Raw genomic sequence first — 27,653 nt, 5'->3', positions numbered from 1 at the left:
CCTTGCCACTCTGGGGAGTGGCACATATCTTTCAGGTAGAAGTGCCCTAATTTGTTATAGGAACCTTTCTTCCAATACATTCCCATTACGTACTGGTCTGCATCTGTTGGGCTGGGATGCTCAATATTTAGGATTAATTTCATGGGCGTACCTCCTCCAGGCTTCCTTAGGGTCATTCTTTGGAGGAGGGATCTACCATGGTCATCTACCTTAGATAGGGCACTTTTGGGTTTGTAACCCCAGGCAGGCCCAGCATTCTACCCTGTAGCCCCCCAATGGTTACAGTTATGCCCCCATTGTTTATCAACTACACAAACATAGGGGTCTTTTACATGTGGGATATCTCTATAGATATTTTGAATTTGTGACGTAGGGAATGGGCAGTCTACAATGTCACAGTAATCAAAAGTGTAAGTAGCCACACGGGTACATGAAGAATTGTACCAGAAGGTATACCCACTGGCATCTTTAGTAATGGCTACTTGTTGGGCCTTAATTAAGCTAATTAAGGAGATGATGTACCAGAGGCACATGGTTGTGCGGTATCTGCTTCCTCTGGGGCAGAGGTCTTCTTGCAATGGGAAGCATGGATCCAATGTGGCCTGCCGGCCAATTTGACGGAGGTTGAGGTGATCAGGAGAACTTGGAATGGTCCCTCAAATCTTGGTTCCAGGGTATGTTTCCGCACAAATCTCTTGACCAGAACCCAGTCTCCGGGAAGCAGGTTGTGGGTACCTGTGTCAAAATCGGGATCTGGAATTGAAGAGAAAACTTGGGCATGTATTTTGTTCAAGGTACTTGCAAGTTCAGTTACATAGTCTACTAAAACATCAGTTTGAAGCTGTAACTGTTGCGGGTAATAACAACCTAGTCTGGGTGCTGTCCCAAATAGAATCTCATATGGGGATAATGAGTGCTTCCCTCTAGGTGTGTGCCTAACGCTGAATAAAGCTATTGACAAGCTTTCTGGCCAGAGCATCTTTGTTTCTTGTGACATTTTTAACATTCTGGCTTTTAGGGTGCCATTCATGCGTTCCACTTTGCCACTACTTTGTGGGTGGTAAGGGGTGTGAAAAGCTAGGGTCACTCCCAGAGCAGTCCAAATCTCTTTAGTCACTGTCGCTGTAAAGGCTGGGCCCTGGTCACTTTCAATAACTTCTGGAAGTCCAAATCTACATACAATATCTGTAAGTAGGCGTCTTGCTGTTGTTTTTGCAGTGATATTGGTTACTGGGTAAGCTTCAGGCCAGCCCGAAAACATGTCCACTATTACTAGTGCATATTCATGAGGCCCACTCTTGGGCATTTGTATGTGATCAATCTGAATTCTCTGGAATGGGTACATAGGCTTAGCCAGATGTTTCAAGGGCACTTTAGTTGGTTTTCCTGGGTTGCATTTTGCGCAAATGACACAGGCCCTACAGAAGCTGTTGATCAATGTTGTGATTCCAGGTGCTTCATAATACTTCTGTATGAGGGCAGCCATTAAGTCTTTTGACAGATGTGCAGGTCCATGTGCCCATTGGACAACTGCTGGATATAAACTCTTAGGAAGGCAGAATCTAAAGTTGTTGTAGTATACTCCATCCTTTAGGACTGCTCCTTTCTTCTTCCATTTCTGTATTTCTTCGGGGGCAGTTGTAGCTTGCTGTTCCCGTAAGATTCTTAGGTCAGTAGGAAGAGTCTGCAAGGTAAAAATAGGAATTTCTTCGTGTCCGGACACTTCTTCATCCACTTCCTGCAATTTTCTTGCTGCTTGCTTAGCAGCCTGATCAGCTAAGTGGTTGCCCTTTGCTTCATCTGTATCCAACTTCCCATGTGCCTTCACTTTCAAGATGGCCACTTCTTCAGGGAGTAGGAGGGCGTCCATTAGTTCCTTGATTGCAGAGCTGTGTTTGACTGGTGTACCGGCAGTGGTAAGAAATCCTCTTGTTTTCAAAATTAGTCCGAAGTCATGTGCCACACCCAGAGCGTATCTTGAATCTGTGTAGATGTTGGCACGTTTTCCTTCAGAGATCTTGCATGCTGAAGTCAGGGCTTGCAATTCAGCTTCTTGTGCAGACATTGCTGGTGGTAAAGATGATGATTTGATAACTTCATCTGTTGTGGTTACGGCATATCCTGTATGGTATTTTCTTTCTTCATCAGCATACCTTGAACCGTCCACAAACAGAGTAAGATCAGGATTTGTTAATGGATTCTCATGTACAGTTGGTAGATGTATTGTCTCCATTTTCATTTGTTCAAAACAGTCATGAGGTGTCTCTGGGTCATATTCATTCACTATGACTAGATCTTGAAATTCATTTTCCAGGAAGTGGCGTGGCCATGCTTCAAGATGGTCAGTTGTTGGGTATTTGGCAATGCCATTTTCCTGTAGCTGTGGTTCATCCATGGTGGCCCACAATTTTGCCATGGGCCCAAGATCATGCCATGATTTTGTTTTCAACTTGGTGACAGGGACATGTGGAATAGCAGTATCCCAATGATGGTACAAGTATTTGAGTTCTGAAGGCAGTTGAATCAAGACCATGCTGCTGCCTTCAGAGTCACAGTAGAAGTCTTGTGCAGTGAGTTTCACCTCCACCCGATGATAGAGTTCATCTTCATAGCAAGGTTCAGGAGTGATGTTTGGCTTGTACCACATGGTACAGAAGGCATATCCTGCTCCCTCACAGAGAGGTGTTTGTCCATCATGAAAGGATAAATCAGGATGCATTTTATTAATGGTACCAGTAAGAAGGTAGATGTAGGTTTCATCCATGATAAACCCATAGTGGATACCTCCCTCAGGTAGTGGGAGAAGAGTGGACGGATTGAGAACTTGACATCTTTGTATGGTAATGTTGTCAGGTAACAGAAGATGACATTGAAGACGTAGGTGCCTTGCAGGAGACACATGCTTGAGTTGTACTTGGTTGATGATGGCAGAAATGTCATGAGGGGCCAAGACAACTAAAGGGTGGCCAAGGACCAGGCCTGCAGTTCTTTCAATAAGTTCTCTTGCTGCAAAAACGGCCCGAAGACAAGAAGGGGTCCCTCTGGCCACGATATCCAGCTGGCAGGAGAAAAATCCAATAGGCCTTTGACGGCCTCTTAGCTCATTTGTTTGAGTAAGGACTCCTGTAGCATGGCCTTGTCTCTCAGAGACAAATAACTTGAAGGGTTTGGAATAGTCTGGTAGGCCTAGAGCAGGAGCAGATGCAATGGCACGTTTTAGTGTACCGAAGTTGTCTAGTGCCTCATTGGTCAGGCAGAATGGGTCTGATTTGAGTGCATCATAGAGTGGTTGCATGAGCAGAGAGGCTTCTGGGATCCATGCTCGGCATTAGGAAATGAGGCCTAAGAAGGCATGTAGAGATTTTGAAGTCCTTGGAGGTGGAATTTCCAGTACTGCTCTAACTCGGTCACGGGTGAGATGTCTAGTACCTTGGGATAGACAATGGCCAAGGAAGATGACAGTAGGTTGACAAAATTGAAGCTTGAGAAGTGAAGCTTTGCATCCTTGGTCTGCTAGATAGCAAAGGAGATTAATTGAACATTCTTCTGTTGTGGGTATGTCATCACCACAGAGCAGCAAATCATCCACATACTGGAGCAGGACAACTTTTGGATGGTCTGCTTGCCATGGATCAAGGATTGAGCACATGGCCTTTGCAAATTGACTTGGAGAGTTTTGTGCCCCTTGGGGCATGACAGTCCATGTATACTGTTGCATTTCATGTGTGAAGGCAAACAGGTATTGGCAGATTGGATCCAGGGGTACACTGAAGAAGGCATTGGCCAGATCAATGACTGTGAAGTATTTTGCAGAAGGTGGGACTCCAGAGAGCAGAGTGTGTGGGTTTGGCACAATTAGGGTGTCCAGGACTGTGGCTTCATTCACTGCACAGAGATCCTGGACCATTCTGTACTTCTTCTTCACAGGAAACAATGGGGTGTTGCACTTTGATTCACATTTCACGAGAGCACCCTTCTCCAAGAGTGCTTTGATTTGAATTGAAATAGCTGCAGCTTGAGCTGGTTTTAAAGGATATTGTGGTTTCCTTGGTAGCTTTGCTCCTGGAATGAGTTTCACCACCACAGGTGGAACCTTTAGGTGACCTATGTCCTCTGGGCCTGAGGACCACAGTTTTGCAGGTACCTGTGTCTTCAGTGAATCAGGGAAATTGGACCTCAGTTCCTTTGCTTCCCCATGGGGTTCTTCTAAATGTAGCATCAAAGGCAGGGAGCACAAGGCTGAGGTGTCTGACACAGATAGAGGGGTAGATAACTCTACTTGTCCATCTGGAGTAAAAATGATAGATGCCTGCAGGCGTGAGAGGACATCAGCGCCTAACAGGTTAATGGGGCATGTGGAGGATACCACAAAACGAGCAAGCAAACTAGGGTAGTTGCCAACTCGTAATGGAGTTGTTAAAGGACTGTGTCTTGGTAGGCCATCCACTCCTACACAAGAGACATCAATATTTGACAGAAATGATGGGTCTGGCAGATCTTGTTCTCGCAGAACACTTCGGGCTGCACCTGTGTCAACAAGAAATGTAGTAGGTTGTCCTTCAATGGGTAGAGTCACAGTGGCAAGTGGCCCCCCCTTATCCCCTGAAGACAATGCCATGACAGGGGTTAATGACACAGGCTTGCCAATTTCCTAATCATCTGGTTCCTCAACAATTGGAACTGTTTTTGGGGCTTTGGGGGCATGTGCAGCCTTTGTCACTTTCTTGGGCTCCGGGCATTCACCTCTGAAATGTCCTTTAGCACCACAATTAAAGCAATGTCCATCCTCGGGTTTGGTGCCTTTTGGGACAGGTCCGGTGCGGGACACCATGAGAGGAGCTGAATTTGGCCTTCTAGGAGTCTGGGCAGATTCCAGACCTCTAGCAACTAAGAGTAAGGTATCCAGAGGGACTACCTTATATTCAGGGCGTGCAGCAATGATTCCCTTGCGTATGGAGTCTTTGACACCTTGGACAAATGCACCAGACAGCATTTGAGAATGGATCTTGTCTGTGAGATCAAATCCCAAATCTGTAAACAGTTGAAACAGTCTTGCATGAAACCTTTCCACTGATTCTCCTTTGTCTTGTACAATATCAGTAAGGCCAGCAGCCTGATCTGCAAGTTTGTCCTTAGCCCATTCCTTTAGCTGGTTACAGAATGCTACTCCGGAGGGGTAATCAATGTCACTTATGAGCAAATCTGTGCTGAGGTGGCGGGCTATGCTGGGCCAGTATGCATCTCCGGCTTTAATAGCACAAATGCTCAACAAATCACGCCATGCAGCGGAATAAGTCTTTTGGATTTGAACTATCCCTCGGTAAAAAGGCATAGGTTGCTTTTCTGGGTCAGGGAGTGATTTCATCAGAGTACTAGCCTGGGTAGGATTAAAAGCTACATATTTAGGAGGGGCCCGATCCCCCCGGCCCGTATGTCCGAAAGGATCATCGAGGGAACGGCGAGGCAGAGGCCCCGTGGCGTCCTGTGAACCTTGGGATCCCTCCTCATACTCATCTTCGTCTGTGACCTGGACCCCCCTTAGTAATGGGGCCATTTGAGGTGTCAGAACCGGGGGAAATGAGCTTGGGGTGAGTAGTCACCGGGAAGCACCGGCATTAGGGGTGCTGAATGACTGGGGGCCGCCATATTGGAGGCGTGAAAGGAAGCTACGTTAGGGTTAAGGGAAGTAGTGGCGGCCATGTTGGATGTGGGCACATCCGGGGTAGACTGTGCCGGATTGGGCGTGACCGGGGTCTGGGGAGTGGCTTGGGGAAGGAAGTAGGCTTGGTTTGGATAGGGCAGGGCCATGTGATAAGGGAAGGGGTATGGCCAGGCCATCTGGGCAGGGGCTGAGGTGGAACCTGGAGAGGGCGGGTTAGTTGGGCAGGGATTAGGGAAGGAGGTGGGACATCCGGGGTACGGAAATGAAGCTGAAGGGGTGGGAACTTGGGTTGTGGGAGGAGTGGGAAGGAGAGAGAACAGAGAGAGATTAGCAGAGGCAGGAGTAGTAGGAGGGACCGGAGTGGGTGTAGTGGGATTGACAGTAGCAGGTGAGGCGGGGTTAGAGAGCTGGGTGGATGCAAGTGGGAGGGTAGGATTATTGACGGAGAGAGAGCGCAGGGAAGGAATGGCGGATGAAATGTTAGGATTAGGCAGAGAAGGTAGTGCAGGGATGGATGAGGATGATGGGAATGTTAGGGATGATGATGGGGAAAATAATGATCCATCAGAATTCAGGACCGGACAAACAGGGGAAATGACGGGATGGGTGTTGGGAGGATTGGGAGTGGGGAACATGGTCAGCTGGCTGTCACTTATTGCTGACTGAACCTTGGGAATGGACATCCCCTGGGCGCCATTTTGGGGCGCTGGCTGAGGGAATGCCCCAGCAACACAATTATTATGATACACAAACAATTTTACACCTTTGTGATCTATTTCTTCCTCAACCCAACCTTCCTGCTGAATAGCCTTTGCTACTCTATACCATGCTTCTGCAGTATGTAATAAATCATTATCTGTAAGCTTGCCTTTCTTCTCTGTCAGTAATCTACGCCAGCTTTCTGGCTGCAATCTACCACATGAAGGCACAGCAATTTTACACACTTTAGCAATCTTTTCAACTCCCTTTACCATCTCTTCACCCTCTCTGTCTTCAACTAGATCACACGCTAACCAGCCCTTACCGGGCTTACCCAATCCCTGTCCCATATCCCCCTATAAAAGGCGTCCCAGATATAGGGAAAGGAAGATGAAACAGAGTGTCTACAATGCTCGACTGCCACTCGGAAGGGTGGGTCCCCCCAAGTGCGTCTTCCCAAAACGTAGACTAGTCACTAATTCCGCCCAGAAGCGAGGTGAGAAGTGTGTGACCAATCACTTCTCTCACAAGAGAAATAGGAGTGGATAGTGTAAATAACACAGGAAGTAGAGTAAAAAGTAAAAGTAAAGTGAAAGTAGAGACAGACACAGGAGTTTGAATGACTCCCAATTAAGACAACAATTCAACTGAAATACAGTGCATGCATCACAGTTCAAATAAATTCAACAGTAATCCCTTTCCTTTACTCATGTGACCAAAGCCACCTCCCTCAACCTCGTAGTGTCCCCGCTCGGAGAATGACTTCCTCAAGTCTCACTACCAGCGGCCACAGGAAACGGCAACCATCTCCGACCCGAATCCTGTATAGCCTCCCTTGTAACAGAAGTCCACTAAGTGTGGCCACCACTATCCTCACCCCCGTAGCGCCCCTACGGACCCACCCGTAAGTCTCACTACCACGTGGTGCTGGAGACAGCAATGCCTGCTTGAATCCACCCGCCACAAATAAAATTGGAATTCCACCAGCCTCAGCGCTCGAAGCTGGAGGGTACCACCTCTCTGCAAGCAGAGTTATGTGCACAATGAGGCTAGCTAGGCTATCAAAGTGACACCATGGGGAATCCCCAGGAAGCAATGAGTCTACACCCCTCCACAGATTCCCCCCTCCTCTTTTTCCTTACTGCTGCAGCTACCCAGCACCTAAAAGAGGTAAACAGGCAAAGAAGACCCCCAGGAAAACTTCCACAGGTCCACCCCCCCTTTATCCCAAAAGGGGTAAACTGACAAACAGAGGACCCCCAGGCAAACTACCACAGGTCCACCCCCCCCTTTATCCCAAAAGGGGGTACACAGATAAACACTCTACCCGGGCACTTAAGCTAAAGACAGACCAATACAAACACACCCAGGCAACAGATAGACTAAATGCAGGTAAACAGGTGGGTAACAACAATAAGACACCGGGCAAGATATTACCTGTCTTTGATGTCCTCCCGGTAGCAGTCACAGACACTTGGACGGGTCAATCAAAGGGGCTGGAACATACCGGATAGGCTCTGCAGTAGTCTCTACCGTGTATTCAGAGGTGATCAGTCTCTTATCCTTCCCCCAGGATTCCTCCGTCCAACAGCGTCTTCCTTAGGACGGCTTACCGGCCAGAGGCCATAGCCCGGTGCCCCACGTTGGGCGCCAAATTGATGTAGATTAATTTAGAAATAAACAAATATGTTTAAATGTCTATCTGTTCCTGTCCAAATCTGAGATGATTAAATTGCGTATACGCAGAAGTAGGTTCACACTGACACACGGAGTTCAGGTTAAAAGCACTTCGAGAAAATTTAATGGCATCTGATTAAAAGCGGTCTCGCAGACCCTTATAAGAGCAAAATTACATCATCATTGAATATCAAGATAGCAGTAAATAAACATCATTAATTGGATTAAGTGTTAAGTGGTTATGTCAATGTCCACCCATCAATATTATTAATTGGCTCAAGAACTAAGTGGTTAGCTAGGTGTCCTCCCACCGGGAGGTGGCGTTATTCTGGACACGGGTGTGGACAGATGGCTCAAGCGCCATCTTACCCAGCACGAGGCTTACTCGGTGGGAAGGGGGGCTTGGGCGTCATTTTTGGGTAGTTAGTGATGTCAGACTCGTGATTAGGTTCAGGGTTCTTTTTTATGAAAGAACATTTCATTAGAACAGCTCTCTCATGGCCTTGGCTATACTTTGTTACATGTTACAGGAACTCAATAAGTCCGGTGTTAGTCATGTCCTTCTAGAAAATACAGTCTCTATTCATTATACTAAATGCTGTTAGGAAATTCTGTCATGTAATGTAGTTAAAATGGAGAATCTGTCATGAAGTGAAGTTAAAATGGAGTTAGTACAAAAATTCAATACAGGTTTTTTAATAATTCTACATCAGCTTGATAATTGAGAATTCTTATTAATAATAGCACCCCTGTGATGATTGAGATGTTCATTAAGTTACGTTATATTCTATAAATGTGTAAAGGTTCCTTGTCACTTTGTCTTCTTTGCAATCAGGTGGTTTGGTGTTCTTCGGGATTTGCAGTCTGGTTCTGGATGTGTTTAAAATTGGTTATTACATCAGTTATATTGATTGTGAATCTCCAATCAAGCTCATTCATCCCATGGTGCAGAGTGCATTCATCATCCTTCAGGTAATTTGCTAAATGGTCTTCATAGAAAACCTTCAGTACTGAGTTTAGTCAAAAACTGAAGGGTAAAAATTAGGATAAAACTTAAAGATTTTGAGAATTATTCCAATTCAGCTGTATATTTTGCAATTTGGCTTTTAATTCACCAATTTTCACAATAGAGTGAGTCTATCCTTTAGTGGTTCACAACCTTTTTTTAACTTGAGTACCCTTTGGCAGACCATTGATGTCCCTGCTTTGCTCCCTCGCGCGCCGTTTACTGATGCTTCGGGAGCCGGTATATGATGTCATATCCCGGTGGGGGAGGAGTGTGTGGGGAGGTGACAATGTAGGGGTGGGAGGCCAGTGACCTTCCTTCAAATACTATTAAAGTCATTAAATATATACCAAAAAACAAATCACATGAGAGAACAATAAAAAAAAAAAATATTTGGAAGATCTCTCACCTTTCTGAGATACCACCATATGTGGTAAGCTAGGGTAATCAAGTATGTATCATGTTGTACCGGGCCGTCCTCTTTAATCCCAGCCTGCCGTGCGATTTGCTCAGTACCAGCCTCTGACTGCTCTGCACTCCAATAAAGAAGCAAGGAGTGGGTGGGCCCACGGAACGAGAAGCAGGCAAGCCGAGAGTGACAGTTCTCTGCCACCAATCAAACCCAGGGATTGACTGGATAGACAACCAATCACGTGAACAGTGTGCAACTGCCCAGGATCGGCCCTGCAGAGGTCAATTCAGCCATTACAGAATTGGTTTCGCATATCCCCAGCGGAACTGGTTCATAACCCTGGGGTACGCGTACCACAAGTTGCATATGCATAATTTTACTTATATATTTAGGAAGGTTAACTTTCAATGTAAGACCGGGGTGCAGATGGTAAAGACTGAATCTTTTCTAGACTGTATAGATTATGCGTATTCAATCAATCTTATTAAATTACTTTAAGAAAAACAACCCAGTGTTTATGAATGTGAAAAATATTCTACTGTTTTAAATCTGATTTCTCTTTTTTCAGACTTATTTTCTGTGGAGGTCCAGTAAACACTGTGTGCAGATTCACACCAACATTACCAGGTTAGGATTTCATCATAACTCAGAGTCATAACACTTCAGATCACTGACCATATATATAAATAGATAGATAGTATTGTATAGGTTAGATTTATTTAAAAATTATAATATAAATAATATAAAATAAACAGTATAATTTGAATCTCAATGGTAACATGTATTCAAATTTGATAACAATTTATTTACACATGTAAGTAGTGTAGTGTTATAAGGGTTTAGATATTTTTCATCTTTACGGGTCACCCAAACTTTAACCCCTTAAGGACACATGACATGTGTGACATGTCATGATTCCCTTTTATTCCAGAAGTTTGGTCCTTAAGGGGTTAAAGGGTTACTCCCAAGTATCATGATCACTTCAGTGACATTTTTAGGAATATGTAGTCTAACTGTTGGAGATGCAACTCCACCTGCAGCTTCACTAACCAGCCCAAAGCAAAAGTTCTGGACTGGCTAAGGAAAAATCTGCGAAAAATTATTTGCATGGATGTTAATTCATTTGCAATTTATCTAGTTGTTTTTTTTTGTGTGAGATATCTAGAACTTCTCTGCTCCCCAGGTATGGCTTGATGCTGGTGTTAATCACTAACCTCAGTATCTGGATGGCTGCTGTGAGTGATGAGTCTGTCCACCAGACACATGATATGGAACATGATATCAACGACCTAACTTCAGCATTTGGACATCATGACCAAAATGGTATGTAGGTGTAAATATCGGGTTTTAGAAGGAGATGATCCATTTCAGGGCTATTTTTAGTTTTTAATGTTTGTATTTTTATGATTTTGCAGACTCTGATGAAGCTCACAGCCCCACCTGTCGTTGCAGTAACCACTTGTGTCACGTCTTTCAAACAGGATACTATTACCTTTATCCATTTAACATTGAATACAGTCTGTTTGCCTCAGCTATGACATATGTAATGTGGAAAAATGTCGGGCGTGAGATGGATGATCACATGCCGTGCCACAAACGTTTAAGCCAGTGTTTTTGTTTCAAAACTGTATTTGTTGGATTGCTGCTTGGAGGAGGGGTATTACTTGGGGGCATTGTGGCCCTCGTCACCTACAAGGTACAAGTAAACAGTGCAGACACAGTCTACCTGGCTCATGTCATGTTCTATTCATTCAACATTGTAGCTCTCAGCCTGATGTCAGTAGGCTCCCTCGCTGGCTCCATCATTTACAGGTTTGACAAGAGAGACATGGATGGCCATAAAAATCCTACTCGAACACTGGATGTTGCCCTACTGCTTGGGGCTGCACTGGGGCACTACTGCATCTCTTACTATTCCATAGTAGCCATGGTTGCCACTTCTCCCAGAGAGGTCCTCAATGCTTTGAACCTGGTATATTCAATACTCATGATTGTGCAGCTTACACTTCAGAACACTTTTATTATTGAGGGACTGCACAGACAACCATTCCGAGATGCAGCGAAAGTACCCGAAAATGGTATTATCTATGCAAATGAGGCTGTGGCACCGGCCATACCAGAAGAAGAACCACCCGGAACAACTGTTCCAAGCTCTGATCTGATGCAGGCCATTGGTCAGATACAAGGTACAGAAGATCCCCCATGGAATCTGAAGAGAAGAATGGTTCAGGAGATCTCTCTTTTTCTGCTCCTGTGTAACATCATAGTAAGTACAAAAATCTCAACTCAAAATTATTTTCCAATCACCTACTTTTTCCCCAACTTTGAAATAATTACTGTGATCTTATGTCACTTTTCTCAAGGACTTTTAAACATTACATATTAATTACCGTAATAGACTTATTATTTAACTACTCAACCTAGTATTTTAGACTCGGACTGTTAATAAAAGTTATGTTTTACTCATTATTAGAACCACGTTCACTCACTTATAATTTGTACAAGTGGGAGCTGAAACCCCTCAGTCTTGTGGTGGGCCAGTTTATACTAGGGGGATTCTAGTTAGTAAGCAGTGTTGTATGCCACTAAATATCTCATTTTCATCTAGTTGCACTTGAGTTGAGCCAATTTTTCCCCACAGTCAACAAACTCAAGAACAGTGTGTTCAGTGTAAAAATATGATTCTTTTTACAAAACAATTAACCCCCGTGTGGTGCCTAAAAAAGTTTAAAAACCCAGTTATGGGGTTTCATTTTCTCAAGACATAAAGTAAAACAAAATATTGGAGATGGCAATCCAAATGCCTCCAAAAGAATTTAACAAATCTAGACCAAGGGCATTCATTGCTTTTGCACACTCTTCTAAGCCCCCCTCCTGCACAGTCAAACAAATCTAACTTCCATCTCCTCTTAGATTCTCTTTTCTTGCTCCTATCAGTTTAGGACAACGCCCCAGCCCTGCCCTGCTCCCTTTCTTCCTCCTTGCCCTATGAATCCTTTCAATATCATACACATTCCCTCTCACTCCACTTCTGCTCCCCATATTTGCTCTGCTGTTTGGAATGCCTTGTAGCTTTTAGTTTAGTCATCCTTAATTTATTATCGTTATGTGGGATTTGCTATAATCAATGGTATCAACGCCAACAATTATTCCCTATCCTTCACTCTATTCATGTGATATGAGAGGTTTAATAAACTGGGGTTTGATATGTGGCTCAGTGGTGGATCCGTGGGGAAGCACTAGGGTAAATGATCCTTTCAAAGTCCTGGGGAGAAGCTGGGTGCATTTGAATAAAAAACAAATAATAATCAGTCTTAATATTCATAGCCAAGCCAATGTTTTCCCATAGGAAAGCATTGAGAAGGTATTGCGCATGCACATAAAAATGCAACGCTGTGCAAATCAGCATATGCTCATAGAGATGCATTGAATCAATGCAACTCTATGGGAACGTTCAATGCCTCCAAGCAGAGCACTTCTAGTGGCCGTTTGAGTGATTGTTACTAGAGGGGTTACTAAGCAGCATTGTAAACATCTCCTTTTCTCTGAATAGAAAAACAAAGACAAATATTGGCATATGGCTGGATTAATAAGATGATGACAAATACAGCGCTTATAAGGTGCCTCCCCCGAAGTAGTTGGGGGGCTAGTGATCCCACTCTCCACTCCACAAACAGTAGATGAAGATACAGGACTCCAAATAGATGAAGGTAAAAGGATTATTTATTATAAAAAGGTGAACAATCACCATAGGCATAGGGTTAAATATAAAAGGAAGGTCGGTCCTACGCATTTCATTCTTGGGAGAACTTCCTCAGGGACCACAATGCCATAAAAAATGTATACAATCACAAATGATAAAAATACATCCTAATCCCCCCTTCCCAAGAGTCCCTTTAAATAGGGCAAGTCCCCAAGTCTATTGGTGGATCAGTGGGCGTCTTCCATCCTACCAGGAAGTCATTGGTGGAATTAAAACATCTCCATGTGTGGCTGTATTTCGGATGGATTCGACTTGATTGAAGTTGGCGCGCTGTTTCTTGCCGAACCCGGAAGTGAATATCATTGTGCGTTTCCACGTTCCATACTGCGTTCCAAGTGACGTAAAGTAATCCCGCCCATAGGCATCATCGGGCGGAATGAATTCAAGTACAAAGTATCTACTTAAGAAACAAGTGTCAATCCCTCTATAGAAATAAAAAAAATAATGTATAAACAATGTGAGTTATCCACTATAGTGGGAAAAGGTTGTGAACTATACATCACATGAGTGTCATCATGAATACTATTATAGTTAATTGATATTATTGTTAATTATTTTTTTTTATATGTAACAACATTTCAAGTGACTGGTACAATAGTGAACCTCATATACACAAGGTATTCTCTGTTCATAAAGTCAATAATCCACCTAAAAAAATATCCAGGTATGTATATTAAAATAAATACCTTCATATATGAGTGAATTTATGTGTATTCCTCCAACAAGGAACTACAACATTTAAAGTGACAAGTGCCAAAATAATTTAGCAACATCTAATTATATTATATCCCCAAAAAATCAAATACAAAACACTCCAACTTGGATGGAGGTGCACACATACCTATATCTAAAGAACTAATACAAAAAAAATAATAATAAAAAAAAGGCAGCATAAAAAATTATCCTGCAGATATAAACCTATTAAATAAAAAAGTAAATTAAAAAAATTAAATTAAATTTAAAAAATGCGACCACATTAATCATAATGTCTGACATATCTATCAGGTTCCCTAATCCAAAAAACAGACCAAATATATATCAATATGAGACCTTTTGGTGACAATGTTTGAAGCTTGTGAATCCAAAAGGTCTCCCTCTGGGCTAGTTTTTTCAATCTGTCCCCTCCACGCCAAAAAGGAAGGACCCTTTCTATACCCATACATTGGAACCTCTTAAAAGAAAAAGAAGGGCAGGTGATACAATGGGCTGACACTGAATGGGTGGTTAAACCTATTCTGATGTTCCTCAAATGTTCCAAGAATCTAATCTTGAGGGGCCTCTTTGTACGCCCCATGTATTGTTTGCCACACGGACACTGAAAAGGATACACTACAAACAGGGCCGGCCTTAGGCATTTTGACGCCCTGTGCGAAAAATCTTCACAGCGCCCCCCCCCTCCCCTCCCGTCATCCATGTATGCTGTAATGTTTGTGTTGTCTGTGTATGTGATAGTAGGTGTGATGACTGTGTGTGATATGTATGCTATGTGTGATATTTGTAATGGGTGTATTAACAGTGTGTGATATGCGTGTATTGGTTGTATGTGACACACACACACACACAGAGTCAGACGGCCATACACACATACAGGAAGACATCCACACACACACACAGGCAGACAGTCATACACACACACACAGACACACAAAGGCAGACAGTCACACACACACACACACACACACAGACACACACAGGCAGACAGTCAGTCATACACACAGACACAGACAGTAATACACACAGACACACACAGAGGCAGACAGTAATACACACAGACAAACACGCAGACAGTCATACACACAGACACACACAGGCAGACAGCCATACACACAGACACACATAGGCAGACAGCCATACACACAGAGGCAGACAGCCATACACACAGAGGCAGACAGCCATACACACAGAGGCAGTCATACACACAATCACACACACAGAGGTAGACAGTCATACACACAGAGGCAGACAGTCGTACACACAGACGCACACACACAGAGGCAGACAGTAATACACACAGACACACAGTGGCAGACAGTCAGATACACACACACACACACAGGCAGACAGTCTCACACACACAGACACACACAGGCAGACAGTCAGTCATACACACAGACACAGACAGTAATACACACAGACACACACACAGGCAGACAGTCATACACAGACACACACACACAGGCAGACAGTCATACACAGACACACACACAGGCAGACAGTCATACACACACAGACAGTAATAAACACAGGCAAAGAGTCACACTCACCTGACAATCCCACAGTTACCTGTGGAGTTCATTGTGGAGGCAGTGCAGCTCCTGGTGACTGTTTGGTGGGGAAGCAGGGACTCCTTCCTGCTTCCCCTGCAGCAGTTTTCCGGCACTTTTAGCTCCGCCCCCGCCGCACGGTAAGCTCCGCCCCCGCTGCAAATTAAAAAAAAAATTATTATTTTTTTTTTTTTTTTAAATCCACGGCGCCCCCTGCTCCATGGCGCCCTGTGCGGCCGCACAGCTTGCACACCCCTAAGGCCGGCCCTGACTACAAAATCCGTGTGGCAACCTATCTCTGATTTGATAATATACGTATCTCTGGTAATGGAACTAGAGAAGGAAATACACCTCCCAACTGATACAATTGTACATGCCTTACAAAGGCCACACCCTCTTAAAAATCCGGTGTAGATAGAGATGTTATTAGTAGTAGGTTTGATGGCATGACTGGGAGCTAGCATGTGTTTAAGGTTGCTATTTTTTTTAAAAAAAAATCACTGTGGGTTTGTCTGGTAAACAAGCTCCCAGAACAGGATCTCGCAGAGATAGGCCAAATATGATTCAAACTTTTCTTTATCCTCCCAAAGTCTGTGTTGTATTGTGTAATAAAGGCGGACCTAAACTTGTCATTAGAATTTCGTGGAACAGGTTTGTCTGTCAATAATATATTTCTATCTGTTGAGCTTGCAGAACGAATTTCTTTCTCTAGTATGTTTCTATTATACCCCCTTTCAAGGAGTTTCTTCTTAACATGCAGAGACTGGGCTTTAAAATCCTGGGTGCTGGAACAATTTCGCCTCAGCGGTGTAAATTGACTCCTGGCTATAAAGAGGCCCCTCAAGATTAGATTCTTGGAACATTTGAGGAACATCAGAATAGGTTTAACCACCCATTCAGTGTCAGCCCATTGTATCACCTGCCCTTCTTATTCTTTTAAGAGGTTCCTATGTATGGGTATAGAAAGGGTCCTTCCTTTTTGGCGTGGAGGGGACAGATTGAAAAAACTTGCCCAGAGGGAGACCTTTTGAATTCACAAGCTTCAAACATTGTCACCAAAAGGTCTCAACATTGATATAGATTTGGTCTGTTTTTTGGATTAGGGAACCTGATAGATATGTCAGACATTATGATTAATGTGGTCGCATTTTTTGAATTTACTTTTTTATTTAATAGGTTTATATTTGCAGGATAATTTTTTATGCTGCCTTTTTTTTAATTTTATTATTTTTTTATTTTTTTTATTAGTTCTTTAGATATAGGTATGTGTGCACCTCCATCCAAGTAGGAGGGTTTTGTATTTGATTTTTTGGGGGGATATAATATAATTAGATGTTGCAAAATTATTTTGGCACTTGTCACTTTAAATGTTGTAGTTCCTTGTTGGAGGAATACACATAAATTTACTCATATATGAAGGTATTTATTGTAATATACATATACAAAAAACACTATTGTGCAGATTAATGCCTAATAGTGCCAAAAAGTGTGGAGCGCTTGAGCAGTAAACAAAACACTTACTCCTGTGTTATTCAGGAGATATGTAGAAATAGTCCAAACATCCTTGTTTATCCACGGTAGATTAAAAACCTCGGAAATGGAAACAAAAGCAGAAAAGGGAAGCAGTGCTAACCCTAGTGTAGAAATCCTTTAGATAATGGTATAATTAAATATTGGTGACAATTAGCTTCTCACCTTGTCTGGAGCCAGTAACCAGGCTCCAAGTATGCAGACGTGGTGTCAAATATAGAGTGACACAGCCCTTCTTTGCAGCAGCTTAAATATCGCACTAGCCCACTTGATTTAGAAATATAACATTTATTGTGTATACAACTTTAAAACAATAAAATCAATACTCAAGTGTCAGTGCTCCGTCCAAGACGCGTTTCGCCTGTGTAATTCGGCTTTGATCCGAATTACACAGGCGAAACGCGTCTTGGACGGAGCACTGACACTTGAGTATTGATTTTATTGTTTTAAAGTTGTATACACAATAAATGTTATATTTCTAAATCAAGTGGGCTAGTGCGATATTTAAGCTGCTGCAAAGAAGGGCTGTGTCACTCTATATTTGACACCACGTCTGCATACTTGGAGCCTGGTTACTGGCTCCAGACAAGGTGAGAAGCTAATTGTCACCAATATTTAATTATACCATTATCTAAAGGATTTCTACACTAGGGTTAGCACTGCTTCCCTTTTCTGCTTTTGTTTCCATTTCCGAGGTTTTTAATCTACCGTGGATAAACAAGGATGTTTGGACTATTTCTACATATCTCCTGAATAACACAGGAGTAAGTGTTTTGTTTACTGCTCAAGCGCTCCACACTTTTTGGCACTATTAGGCATTAATCTGCACAATAGTGTTTTTTGTATATATCTAATTGTCAATAGGTTGTTGAGTGCCTATTTCTGTTGTGTGAGCTGCTACCACTTTACTGTGTACTGTATTGCAATCCACCTTTTTTAAGCGCCTTTTATCACAGATTACCCCTTTATTCTACTATATTGTAATATACATACCTGGGTATTTTTTTAGGTGGATTATTGACTTTATGAACAGAGAATACCTTGTGTATATGAGGTTCACTATTGCACCAGTCACTTGAAATGTCGTTACATATCTTAGTTGTTTGCTAAAAAAATTAATTAACAATAATATCAATTAACTATAATAGTATTCATGATGACACTCATGTGATGTATAGTTCACGACCTTTTCCCGCTATAGTGAATAACTTACATTGTATATGCATTATTTTTTTATTTCTATAGAGGGATTGACACTTTTTTCTTAAGTAGATACTTTGTACTTGAATTTATTCCGCCCGATGATGCCTGTGTGGCAGAGGAAGTGGGCGGGATTACTTTACGTCACTTGGAACGCAGTATGGAACGCGGAAACGCGCGGTGATACTCACTTCTGGGTTCGTCAAGAAACAGCAAGCCAACTTCAATCAAGTCGGATCCATCCGAAATACAGCCACACATGGAGATGTTTTAATTCCACCAATGACTTCCTGGTAGGATGGAAGACACCCACTGATCCACCAATAGACTTTGGGACTAGCCCTATTTAACCCCTTAAGGACCAAACTTCTGTAATAAAAAGGGAATCATGACATGTCACACATGTCATGTGTCCTTAAGGGGTTAAAGGGACTATTGGGGAGGGGGGATTAGGATGTATTTTTATCGTTTGTGATTGTATACATTTTTTATGTCATTGTGGTCCCTGAGGAAGTTCTCCCAAGAACGTAACGCATAGGACCGACCTTCCGTTTATATTTAACCCTATGCTTATGGTGATTGTTCACCTTTTTTATAATAAATAATCCTTTTACCTTCATCTATTTGGAGTCCTATATCTTCAACTACTGTTTGTGGAGTGGAGAGTGGGATCATTAGCCCCCCAACTACATCGGGGGAGGCAACTTATGAGCGCTGTTTCGTCATCATCTTATCAATCCAGCCGTATCCCAATATTTGTCTTTGGTTTTCTATATACTGTTTGAGGTCAAATTTGGGTAGCGACTTTGGGAGGCTGTTTTTTTACTCTAAAGTTAAGTATTATTTATATACTTTTTATTTCACTATTTGTAATCACAGTGGTGATATTTGGTTTTTGTACTTTTCTCTGAACAGGCCTGTCATTGGACTGTGTCCCCAGCTCAGATTGCATGCATACATTCTGAGGAGAGAGAGATTGGGAGGAAGATGGGGGGAAATTCATTTTTGTTTTTGGCATATAAGGGTAAGGAGACAGAGAAAAATGCTTCCCCTTGCAGGGTCTGCCTGCAAGAGAGAAGCAGATTACAGCTGTTGCCAATGTGCAATGCATCAGGGGTGCCAAAGCCACGTGTGCTCGGGTGTAACTAGCCCCTGGCACAAGTGCAGATTACTCCTACGAACTTGACCACTTCAATTCGCTGAAGTGATCATGGCGGTTGGAGTAATCCATTAATTTTGCTCTTTCAATTGCTTAAAAGACAAGTCCCTAATTTGATACCCTTAATTATAGCAAACAGGGGGACTTAGGTTTAGAAGAGTGTGTAAAAGCAATAAATGCCCTTGGTCTGGATTTGTTAAATTCATCTGGAGGCATTTGGATTGCAATAGCTGGATATTTTTCACACTATTTACCAATTTTGCCATACTGGCACAGAATGAACAGAATACTGTTTGGATTTTAGCCTGTCCATATCCAATAGAACTTAAATCTGATCCTGAGAGCTCTGAACTGCCTGCACTAGTCGGCAAATATTTAGTTACATAGTTACATAGTTACATAGCTGAAAAGAGACTTGTGTCCATCAAGTTCAGCCTTCCTCACATTTGTTTTTTGCTGTTGATCCAAAAGAAGGCAAAAAACCCAGTCTGAAGCACAATTTTGCAACAAGCTAGGAAAAAAAACTCCTTCTTGACCCCAGAATGGCAGTCAGATTTATCCTTGGATCAAGCAGTTATTGACCTACATTGAAAGATTATATCCTTGAATATTCTGTTTTTGCAAGTATGCATCTAGTAGCTGTTTGAACATCTGTATGGACTCTGATATAACCACTTCTTCAGGCAGAAAATTCCACATCCTTATTGTTCTTACAGTAAAAAAACCTTTCCTTTGCCTTAGACAAAATCTTCTTTCTTCCAGTCTAAACGCATGACCTCGTGTCCTATGTAAACACAGCAGCACACGGATTAATAGTGTGGTGGTTGGCAAGCTCTTGCTAGCCAACATCCACAAAAAAGTAATAACAGATGGGTTTACATACCATTGTCCACCCCTCTGTGCATTGTTCCACCTACCCCCACTCAAAGGTAGTGGGTTTGGTCCTTAAAAGAAAAGATTCATGGACATTGATTGAGGGTATTACTGTAACAAAGGGGTTATATGTCCCCACCCCAGGTGGCTAGAGGTCCCAAAGTCATAGGCTCCCTCATCCCTAAATATTTGATTACCTACTCACTAACACTATCAATAGTGAGGGAGCAAATAAATGTAAAAGGGCTGACACAGGTATATCCACACCCAAGCTCTTGCCTTGTTAGTTATTAGCTCGTGCTATCATCAGATATATAGCCTAGATTTAATTACAGTAAATTCACTTGCAAAAATTTAATGACCGGGTTTGCCTGCATCAGTGTGAAATCCAATATACCTTTGGTGTTAATCATTTATATGACTTACTTTAAACCAGACACCATATGGTACTAACCTATGTGGTGCCCATTCAGTTGGAATGAGAATGTCAAATCCAGGTGAAATTATTTTATATTATTTTAGTTTTGGCCATCAAGACCAAACTGAATAACTCTCTTTGATTTACACAGTATAACTAACACTCTGAAAGTATAAAGTATTTTTTGGGGGACACTAAAGCTAAAGGGTGACTAAGCACCACAAAAAGCTTTGCATCATTGTAAAGGATACGGCACCGAGAGTACCATGCATGGTGTCTTCCTGCGGGGAGTGGCGTAAAATCATAGGTGTTGCTAGAGGCAAGCTTTAGGGGCTAGAGATCCAAGTGTTGGATTCTTTAGCCGCAGGTCTTTTAAGCAAAAAGGAAAGGGTAACATTAACATTGCTTTCTACATCACGTATCTGATTCTAACAGAAGCCTCCTGACGTAGATAAAGTACTTGTAGTAAAGAGCCCCTGCACATAGCTTCCCCTTCCCGTGGTCTTCCAGACACGAATCTGAGTTTGAGTCGAAACACAAATTCCAAGTTAACAGAACTTCAGATTGGAATCCCAGCCTGCCAAGTGACTGACATCATGGCTCTGACTGCCAGAGCAGAAGGGTTAGGAGGCAATTGTCACCCTCCTGGTTGTCCACTTGGCGTGCTAATTGAGAGATTCTATCACTGAGACCCAAGGGTTTATTATGACATTAATTATATATTGTCCTGATCGAAAGGATTTACTGCCCTTTCTGGATTCAGTCCTGGATTCAATAGGAACCTTCAAACAGAACTGCTCAAGATTCTTATCATATGCAGATTAGGGATTAATACTGCAATAGTTTAGAAAATTGCATCTCAAATGTTAACCATCATCATAAAAAAAAAAATCATCTAACCTACTATGGGGCTTATCCCACCCACACCCTTTGCCCTTGTCACATCTATTTAAATGATCACCTAGAGATCTGCAAAGGTTAGATAAATTAGGTGTAAGAAAAGCATTAGTGTCTTCACAGATAATGAATAAAGCAATTCCACAATTGTCCTGCGACAATTACCATCCTAATGTGACGTTTGCACTTTGTACACTCATCCTATTGTTTTGATGTGAGGCATGGATGCTATTTTTTTGTGGACTTGCTTTATTCATTATCTGTGAAGACAGTAATGCTTTTCTTACACCTGATTTATCTAACCTTTGCAGATCTCTAGGTGATCATTTAAATAGATGTGACAAGGGCATAGTAGGTCAGATGATTTTTTTATGATGATGGTTACTGGGCTTGGCACTTTAAAGACTTTGTTAAGATATCTTTCAGTGGTGCTATATCTTCATGAACCAGTTTCTAATTTTTCAGAAATTGATGTGGTGGCTCCATCTTTTTCGGTTTATATTTTAGGAATGCCAGGTGATACATCTTAATTCTTTCTATTCTTTCATTTTCCCTTCTCAACCATCTTGTTTTTTTTTTTTTTAATTCTTTATTTTTGTAGTGCAGGTGATTACAGAGTATTGTCATACGCCACAACAACGTTCATTTTCATCAGGTTACAGATGCGTTAAACAGTGGCATAAGGAACTTGCACAAAATTGTTGTTTTTTGTTATACATGCTTAGCTAGACGATTTGTGTATATGTTAGCAATCTATTTGACAGACGATTATTTCTAAGTGTTGCTTCCATACGTTTGAGGGTTGTATAATACTCTCTAGCCAATCTATTTGGCTCTATGCGTTCTAAGCGTAGTAGATTCGGTGCTTTATCACGAATAGTAAGAGCATGCAGGATTAAGAATACAATAAGCGATTAGCTACACGCTAGTATTAACATGAGTCTCCTAGAGTCTCTCCCCCCCTCTGCCCTGACAAAACTATATTGCCCTGTGGCCTAATAAAGTATACAATTTAAGGCAAACAACTTAATTGCAAGATGGGATAATCTGGCATATGGTGAAGCGTTTCAGGAGTGCAGATGCTTGTCTCCAGGCGCTAGGTTCAGCTGTGGAGTGTCCAGAGAGGTTTAAGCAGTTCTAACGGATGCTGGAGTGGGGTAAGTCTCTGTAGGCTCGTACCTTGGCGGCATGGTGGGAGCTGGTAAGTGTACGTTCTTCCGACGTGTTTTGCCGCTTGATTGAGGGTTCTCCCGTCCGGATTGAGGGAGCCCAGTCGACTTTCTAGGGTTTGTGTAGTCCCGGTCGGGATTCCCTCTGCGTGGTATATGGCGTCGTATCGCAGTGCAGGTCCCCTCTCAGGGGGTCCCTCAACCATCTTGTTAACAGCATATATGACTCTAATCTGGAACCCCTCGGTCTCATCCTTCCAACTTGGGTCCACAGGAACTCAGGACAGGGGGCGAGTCCATAAAGTGGCATTGCCAGTGACACAAGTGGTGTCACTATCGTCACCGTCAATGTGTGTGTTCGCTCAGAAAAGCAATGGGACCGTCCAAAAAAGGGGCAAGCTCGACAAATAACTTATTGCTTGGCCAACCTCCAGTGATCCTGAAGCACTCCATGCATGGTCCTAGTTCCCATTGCTCAGCGTGCGCATGTCTAATAATGTTTTACGCCAGTTGAATGAAAATAAATCAACAGAAAAAAATTGTCAAAACTTTTATGAGGAAAAAAAGTCACATTTTATTTACATCCCATAAATAAACAAGTTAAAACGTGTATTAACTAACAATGCTTTTACATGCAAACAACAATTTATATATGAGGGCATTCACAAATTTGAAAATAAATATATATATATTTTTTTTATTAAGCACAGTAAAGAAATGAAATAGGACATTTAAGTCAGTCACTTAGAGACATGTAATGGCATGTAATGATTTAAATGTGAAATCCAATAATGAGAATATTGTGCCACAATATGTATATTCAATATTTTTAATGTTGTCACATACTGCTCTCTACTGTTCTAACGAGGAAATCCATCTGCTGATCTCAGTATTAGTTCACCAGTATCTGCTCATACAGATTTTCCAGGCAAACAGAAACAGTTAGAATCCCCTTTGACCATGGAGAACTTTCAGCTGTACTCTGTATATTGTTACCATACAATGTGAGTCTACTATTTGAATTTATTAGGGACCCTAAAGCAGTGCATGTTACACCTTTGCTGAAAAAGGCAGGGATCAAACAATGTACACTAGGTATTACTTAATATCAGCCCTCAATGCTGATATCAAACTATGGGCCAAAATTTTGGTAACAAAGCCCTCTGGCTTCCTATATTCTCTTATCCATAAGGATTAAGAGAAAATTATAGGGTAGGAATACAAAATTGTATTCCTAACCCTATAGTCCCCTTTAGTGACTTGCTCGCTCTCCCCCGTTACCCCCTGCAGCACAGTCACTTACTTGTCTTGAATCCAGCACTGATTACCCTTGGGGCTGGGTCAGGCTCAGCCTCTATGGGTTTTAAGATGAAGCTGGATGTCCTCTTGGTGGAGTTAACCCTGTAATGAAATTATTGCAAGTTATCAATAACTGAAATAATTACCACTGCAGGATTAAACTGACAGGGGCTTTGCACCCAGACCACTTTAATGAGCAGAAGTGGTCTGGGTGCCTATAGTGTCCCTTAAAACAATGTCTGTTTCTGTCTAAGAAACCAGGGATAATATAATCAGAATGCAGTTGGAGTCCGTGTGCTATACCTGTCTACAGATGTGAAAAAGGCTTGGATTTAAGAAGACGTAGAGTCGTTTTGGCTTGTCTCCTCATTTGTGTCGCTGCAGTCGGAACCAACAACTAGTTTTGCATTAATATATACCTGACCTCCTTATCTGAACCACACACCAAGACTTCCCAGAGTTATTTACGCTCATTTGGGAACTCTTTGTGTTGTGTGAACTTGGATATCACAGGTTTCCACACAGGTTGCCATCACCACAAGATGGCTGCTGTTTACTATTGTCTGCCTTGAGAACATACAGTACTTCTATATAATAAGAAATAATTGTAATGTCATGGTAAGGTCTCGAAATTTGACTTTATTTTGAAAGTATTACAGACATTAGAATGATCTAATGTATAAGTTAAGTTAAAAAAATAAACTTTTCCCTGACATTTATCTTGATTGTCAAGTATATAATGCTACTGTCTGATTATTTAATTAACTGTGTCACTGTGCTTACAATACATTTGAGATCAAATTTTACATTACAATAGTAATTAATTAAAAGTAAACCTCTTGCATTTATGTTGCATTGCAAAATTAAAATGAAACAGCCATGGTATCTGTGGTAACAAATAATTATTAGCGTGGAACACATTCTACCACAGCAAAACTTGACATAGAATGTACAATTTTGGATTCCATTACATTACTCAAATTTAGAGGCAATAAACCCTGTGCAAAACATAAATAGTGGTAGACAGTGGTGTACATGTAGGGGTCGCCGGGTACCAGCCACCATGTTTTGAGGCCCTGGCCTGAGCAGCAAACCAATGGGGCCGCCGTTCAAGGGGTCCATTGGGTGGCCCAGCTGTTAGGGCCACCCGATGGAGATGGATTTTCAGGGGGGTGCGGTCAGCGCTGCGGCTCTTTTACAGCACGTTCGGGCCCCCTGGGATGAGATCACATGGTGGGAGGAAGTGACTGCCCCGGTTACTCCTCCCAGCATACACAGAGCCCGCACGGGAGGAAGGAGAGGGAGTCAGAGTGGGAACTCTGACTCCCATCAACTTGAGCCACCACTGGACCCCAGGCAAAGTCACCCTCCTGCACCTAAAAGTGCAAAGGTGATAGAAGTATAAATAGAGAAATTTGGTGGCAGTTTGCCCTAACTATATATCAGGTAAATTTACCTAGTAGAGCATTCTGTCTGGCTCTCTATGCATAAGGTGCAAGCAAAATGGTGAGGTACCTGGCAGGTTGGATTGACTGGGCAAGCAGATAACCATTGGACTGAGACCAGGGGAGGGATATTTTATTGTCAACGGAGATAACTGTACACCGTTCTTACCTGTTTTGGAGTTGTGCTTTATTGTACTTAATAGTACTTAATAGTGGCTTGTGTATTGTCTGAGAAATCCTTCAATAGGTGCTACAGTCCCACAGAGATTCAGTTATGCTATACCATTGTAGGATAAGCAGACTTGTGCATGTGGATTTAGGCAACTTGCCATTCGGATGAATTTGGTTTGATTGGCTGTTCGGGGAATTCTGTATCTCTGAAATGCCATATTGACACATAACTGAGCAAATGACTTCCGTGATGGCCAAACATGTTCATTTTGATTCAGTATTTGGAGTTATCTTGGTAAGATATCGTATTTAGCTAGGCGACAGCCGCTAATTATGGCTTTTCTTCACAGATAAGATGAGAAGTGACCAATAGCTGGGGGAAAAAGAGGAGCAGTAAAAACATTATATTTATGTATTTAATAAATATATATAACTATTTACATACAAATTATTTTTTTTACTATTCCTCTTCTTTTCCCTCTTTTGGTTACTTTTCTTCAACTGTGAACCAAATGGCAGCATCTAGGTAGCATTGGCGTACATATAGCGGTCGCAGGGGTCGCAACTGCGACAGGGCCTGTCACTCCAGGAGGCCCGGCCGCCCTGCAGACCCCTACGACCGGGTGCCCACCATCATCATTTGCAGCCCCGGCCCGCGCGGCAAACCGCCAGGTCTGCATGTTAAGGTGCCCATCAGCATGACAGCATGGGCCACCCGATGGGTATAGATTTTCAGGGGGCCCGGTTAGTGCTGCTGCGCTTTAACAGCGCGACCGGGCCCATTGTGATGAGATCTTTAAACGCTGGGAGGAAGTGACTCCCTGTCACTCCTCCTAAGCTATCATTGAGAGCCCGTGCGGGAACCCTGACTCCCATCAACCTGAGCCACCACTGGACCTCAGGGAAAGTCACCCTGCACTTAAAAGGTAGGAAAAAGGATGGTGAGTTAAATACTATGTATGTGTGTGTGTGTTTGTTTGTATGTATGTATGTGTCTGTGTCTGTCTGTGTGTCTGTTTGTATGTATGTTGTGTGTGTGTGTTTGTGTCTGTCTGCATGTGTATATCTGTATGTATGTGTACCTGTCTGTTTGTATGTATGTATGTGTCTTTGTATGTATGTGTGTGTGTCTGAATGTATGTGTGTGTCTGTATGTATGCATGTATGTGTCTGTGTCTATCTGTCTGTATGTATGTATGTGTGCCTGTCTGTTTTTATGTACGTATGTGTCATGTGTGTATGTGTCTGTGTGTATCTGTCTGTATGCGTCTGTCTGTCTGTATGTATGTGTGCCTGCCTGTCTGTTTGTATGTATGTATGTGTGTCTTGTCTGTATGTATGTGTCTGTATGTATGTGTGTCTTGTCTGTATGTATGTGTCATGTGTGTGTCTGTCTGTCTGTGTCTGTCTGTATGTATGTGTGTGTGTCTGTATATATGTGTGCCTGTCTGTTTGTATGTATGTGTCTTTGTATGCATATGACATGTGTGTATGTATATTTCTGTATGTATCTATCTGTCTGTGTGTGTGTGTTTCTGTATGTATGTATGTATGTGTGTGTGTGTGTCTGTCTGGGAAGGCCCCATGGATCAGTTTCGCACTGGGGCCCCATGGGTTGTGTGTACGCCACTGGATACTAGACATAGTCGTAGTGTAGTTTTGCTTAAGTCCTCATTTTTGTGACTGGATATATATCTTGTATACAGAGTCAACAACTAGGTTGTGCTGTAACATATGGCCTCATCTGACCATTTCCCAGTGTGCAATGCCACCCACCAAGGCTTACCAATTTTCCTTTTTCTCATTTTGGAACATGTTTGTGTTGAGATAACACAGATTTTCACATACAAGATGGTTGTGTAGTAGCATGATCTGTTATTTACCATTGTGTGTCCTGAGAACTCACTTCCATATAAAAAAAAATGTTATGGTAAGATTTATAGTTTTGATTTGAAAGTACTACAGATAATAGATATTTCTATACAGTATAGGATCCAAAGTAACTTTTT

At 42.3% G+C, this 27,653-nt stretch overlaps 2 protein-coding genes across 2 annotated transcripts in view; one reads left to right on the top strand and one right to left on the bottom strand.

Annotated features, from left to right (window-relative positions):
* Nucleotides 1-27,653, bottom strand: part of USH1G (USH1 protein network component sans) — a 784,266-nt gene that overhangs the window by 257,222 nt on the left and 499,391 nt on the right. The gene's annotated exons all lie outside the window — the stretch shown is intronic.
* LOC134565778 (proton channel OTOP2-like) overlaps nt 1-27,653 on the top strand; it is a 32,880-nt gene that overhangs the window by 4,051 nt on the left and 1,176 nt on the right. The window contains exons 2-5 of the mRNA XM_063425426.1: nt 8,874-9,010; nt 10,025-10,083; nt 10,640-10,779; nt 10,872-11,722. Coding sequence (XP_063281496.1) covers nt 8,874-9,010; nt 10,025-10,083; nt 10,640-10,779; nt 10,872-11,722 — 1,187 coding nt within the window. The remainder of the gene's footprint in view (nt 1-8,873; nt 9,011-10,024; nt 10,084-10,639; nt 10,780-10,871; nt 11,723-27,653) is intronic.

The sequence above is a fragment of the Pelobates fuscus genome, chromosome 6 (genome assembly GCF_036172605.1).
Source record: "Pelobates fuscus isolate aPelFus1 chromosome 6, aPelFus1.pri, whole genome shotgun sequence".
Taxonomy (NCBI): domain Eukaryota; kingdom Metazoa; phylum Chordata; class Amphibia; order Anura; family Pelobatidae; genus Pelobates; species Pelobates fuscus.
The sequence above is the reverse complement of the archived record's forward strand: the minus strand, read 5'-3'. Positions and strand labels throughout refer to the sequence as shown.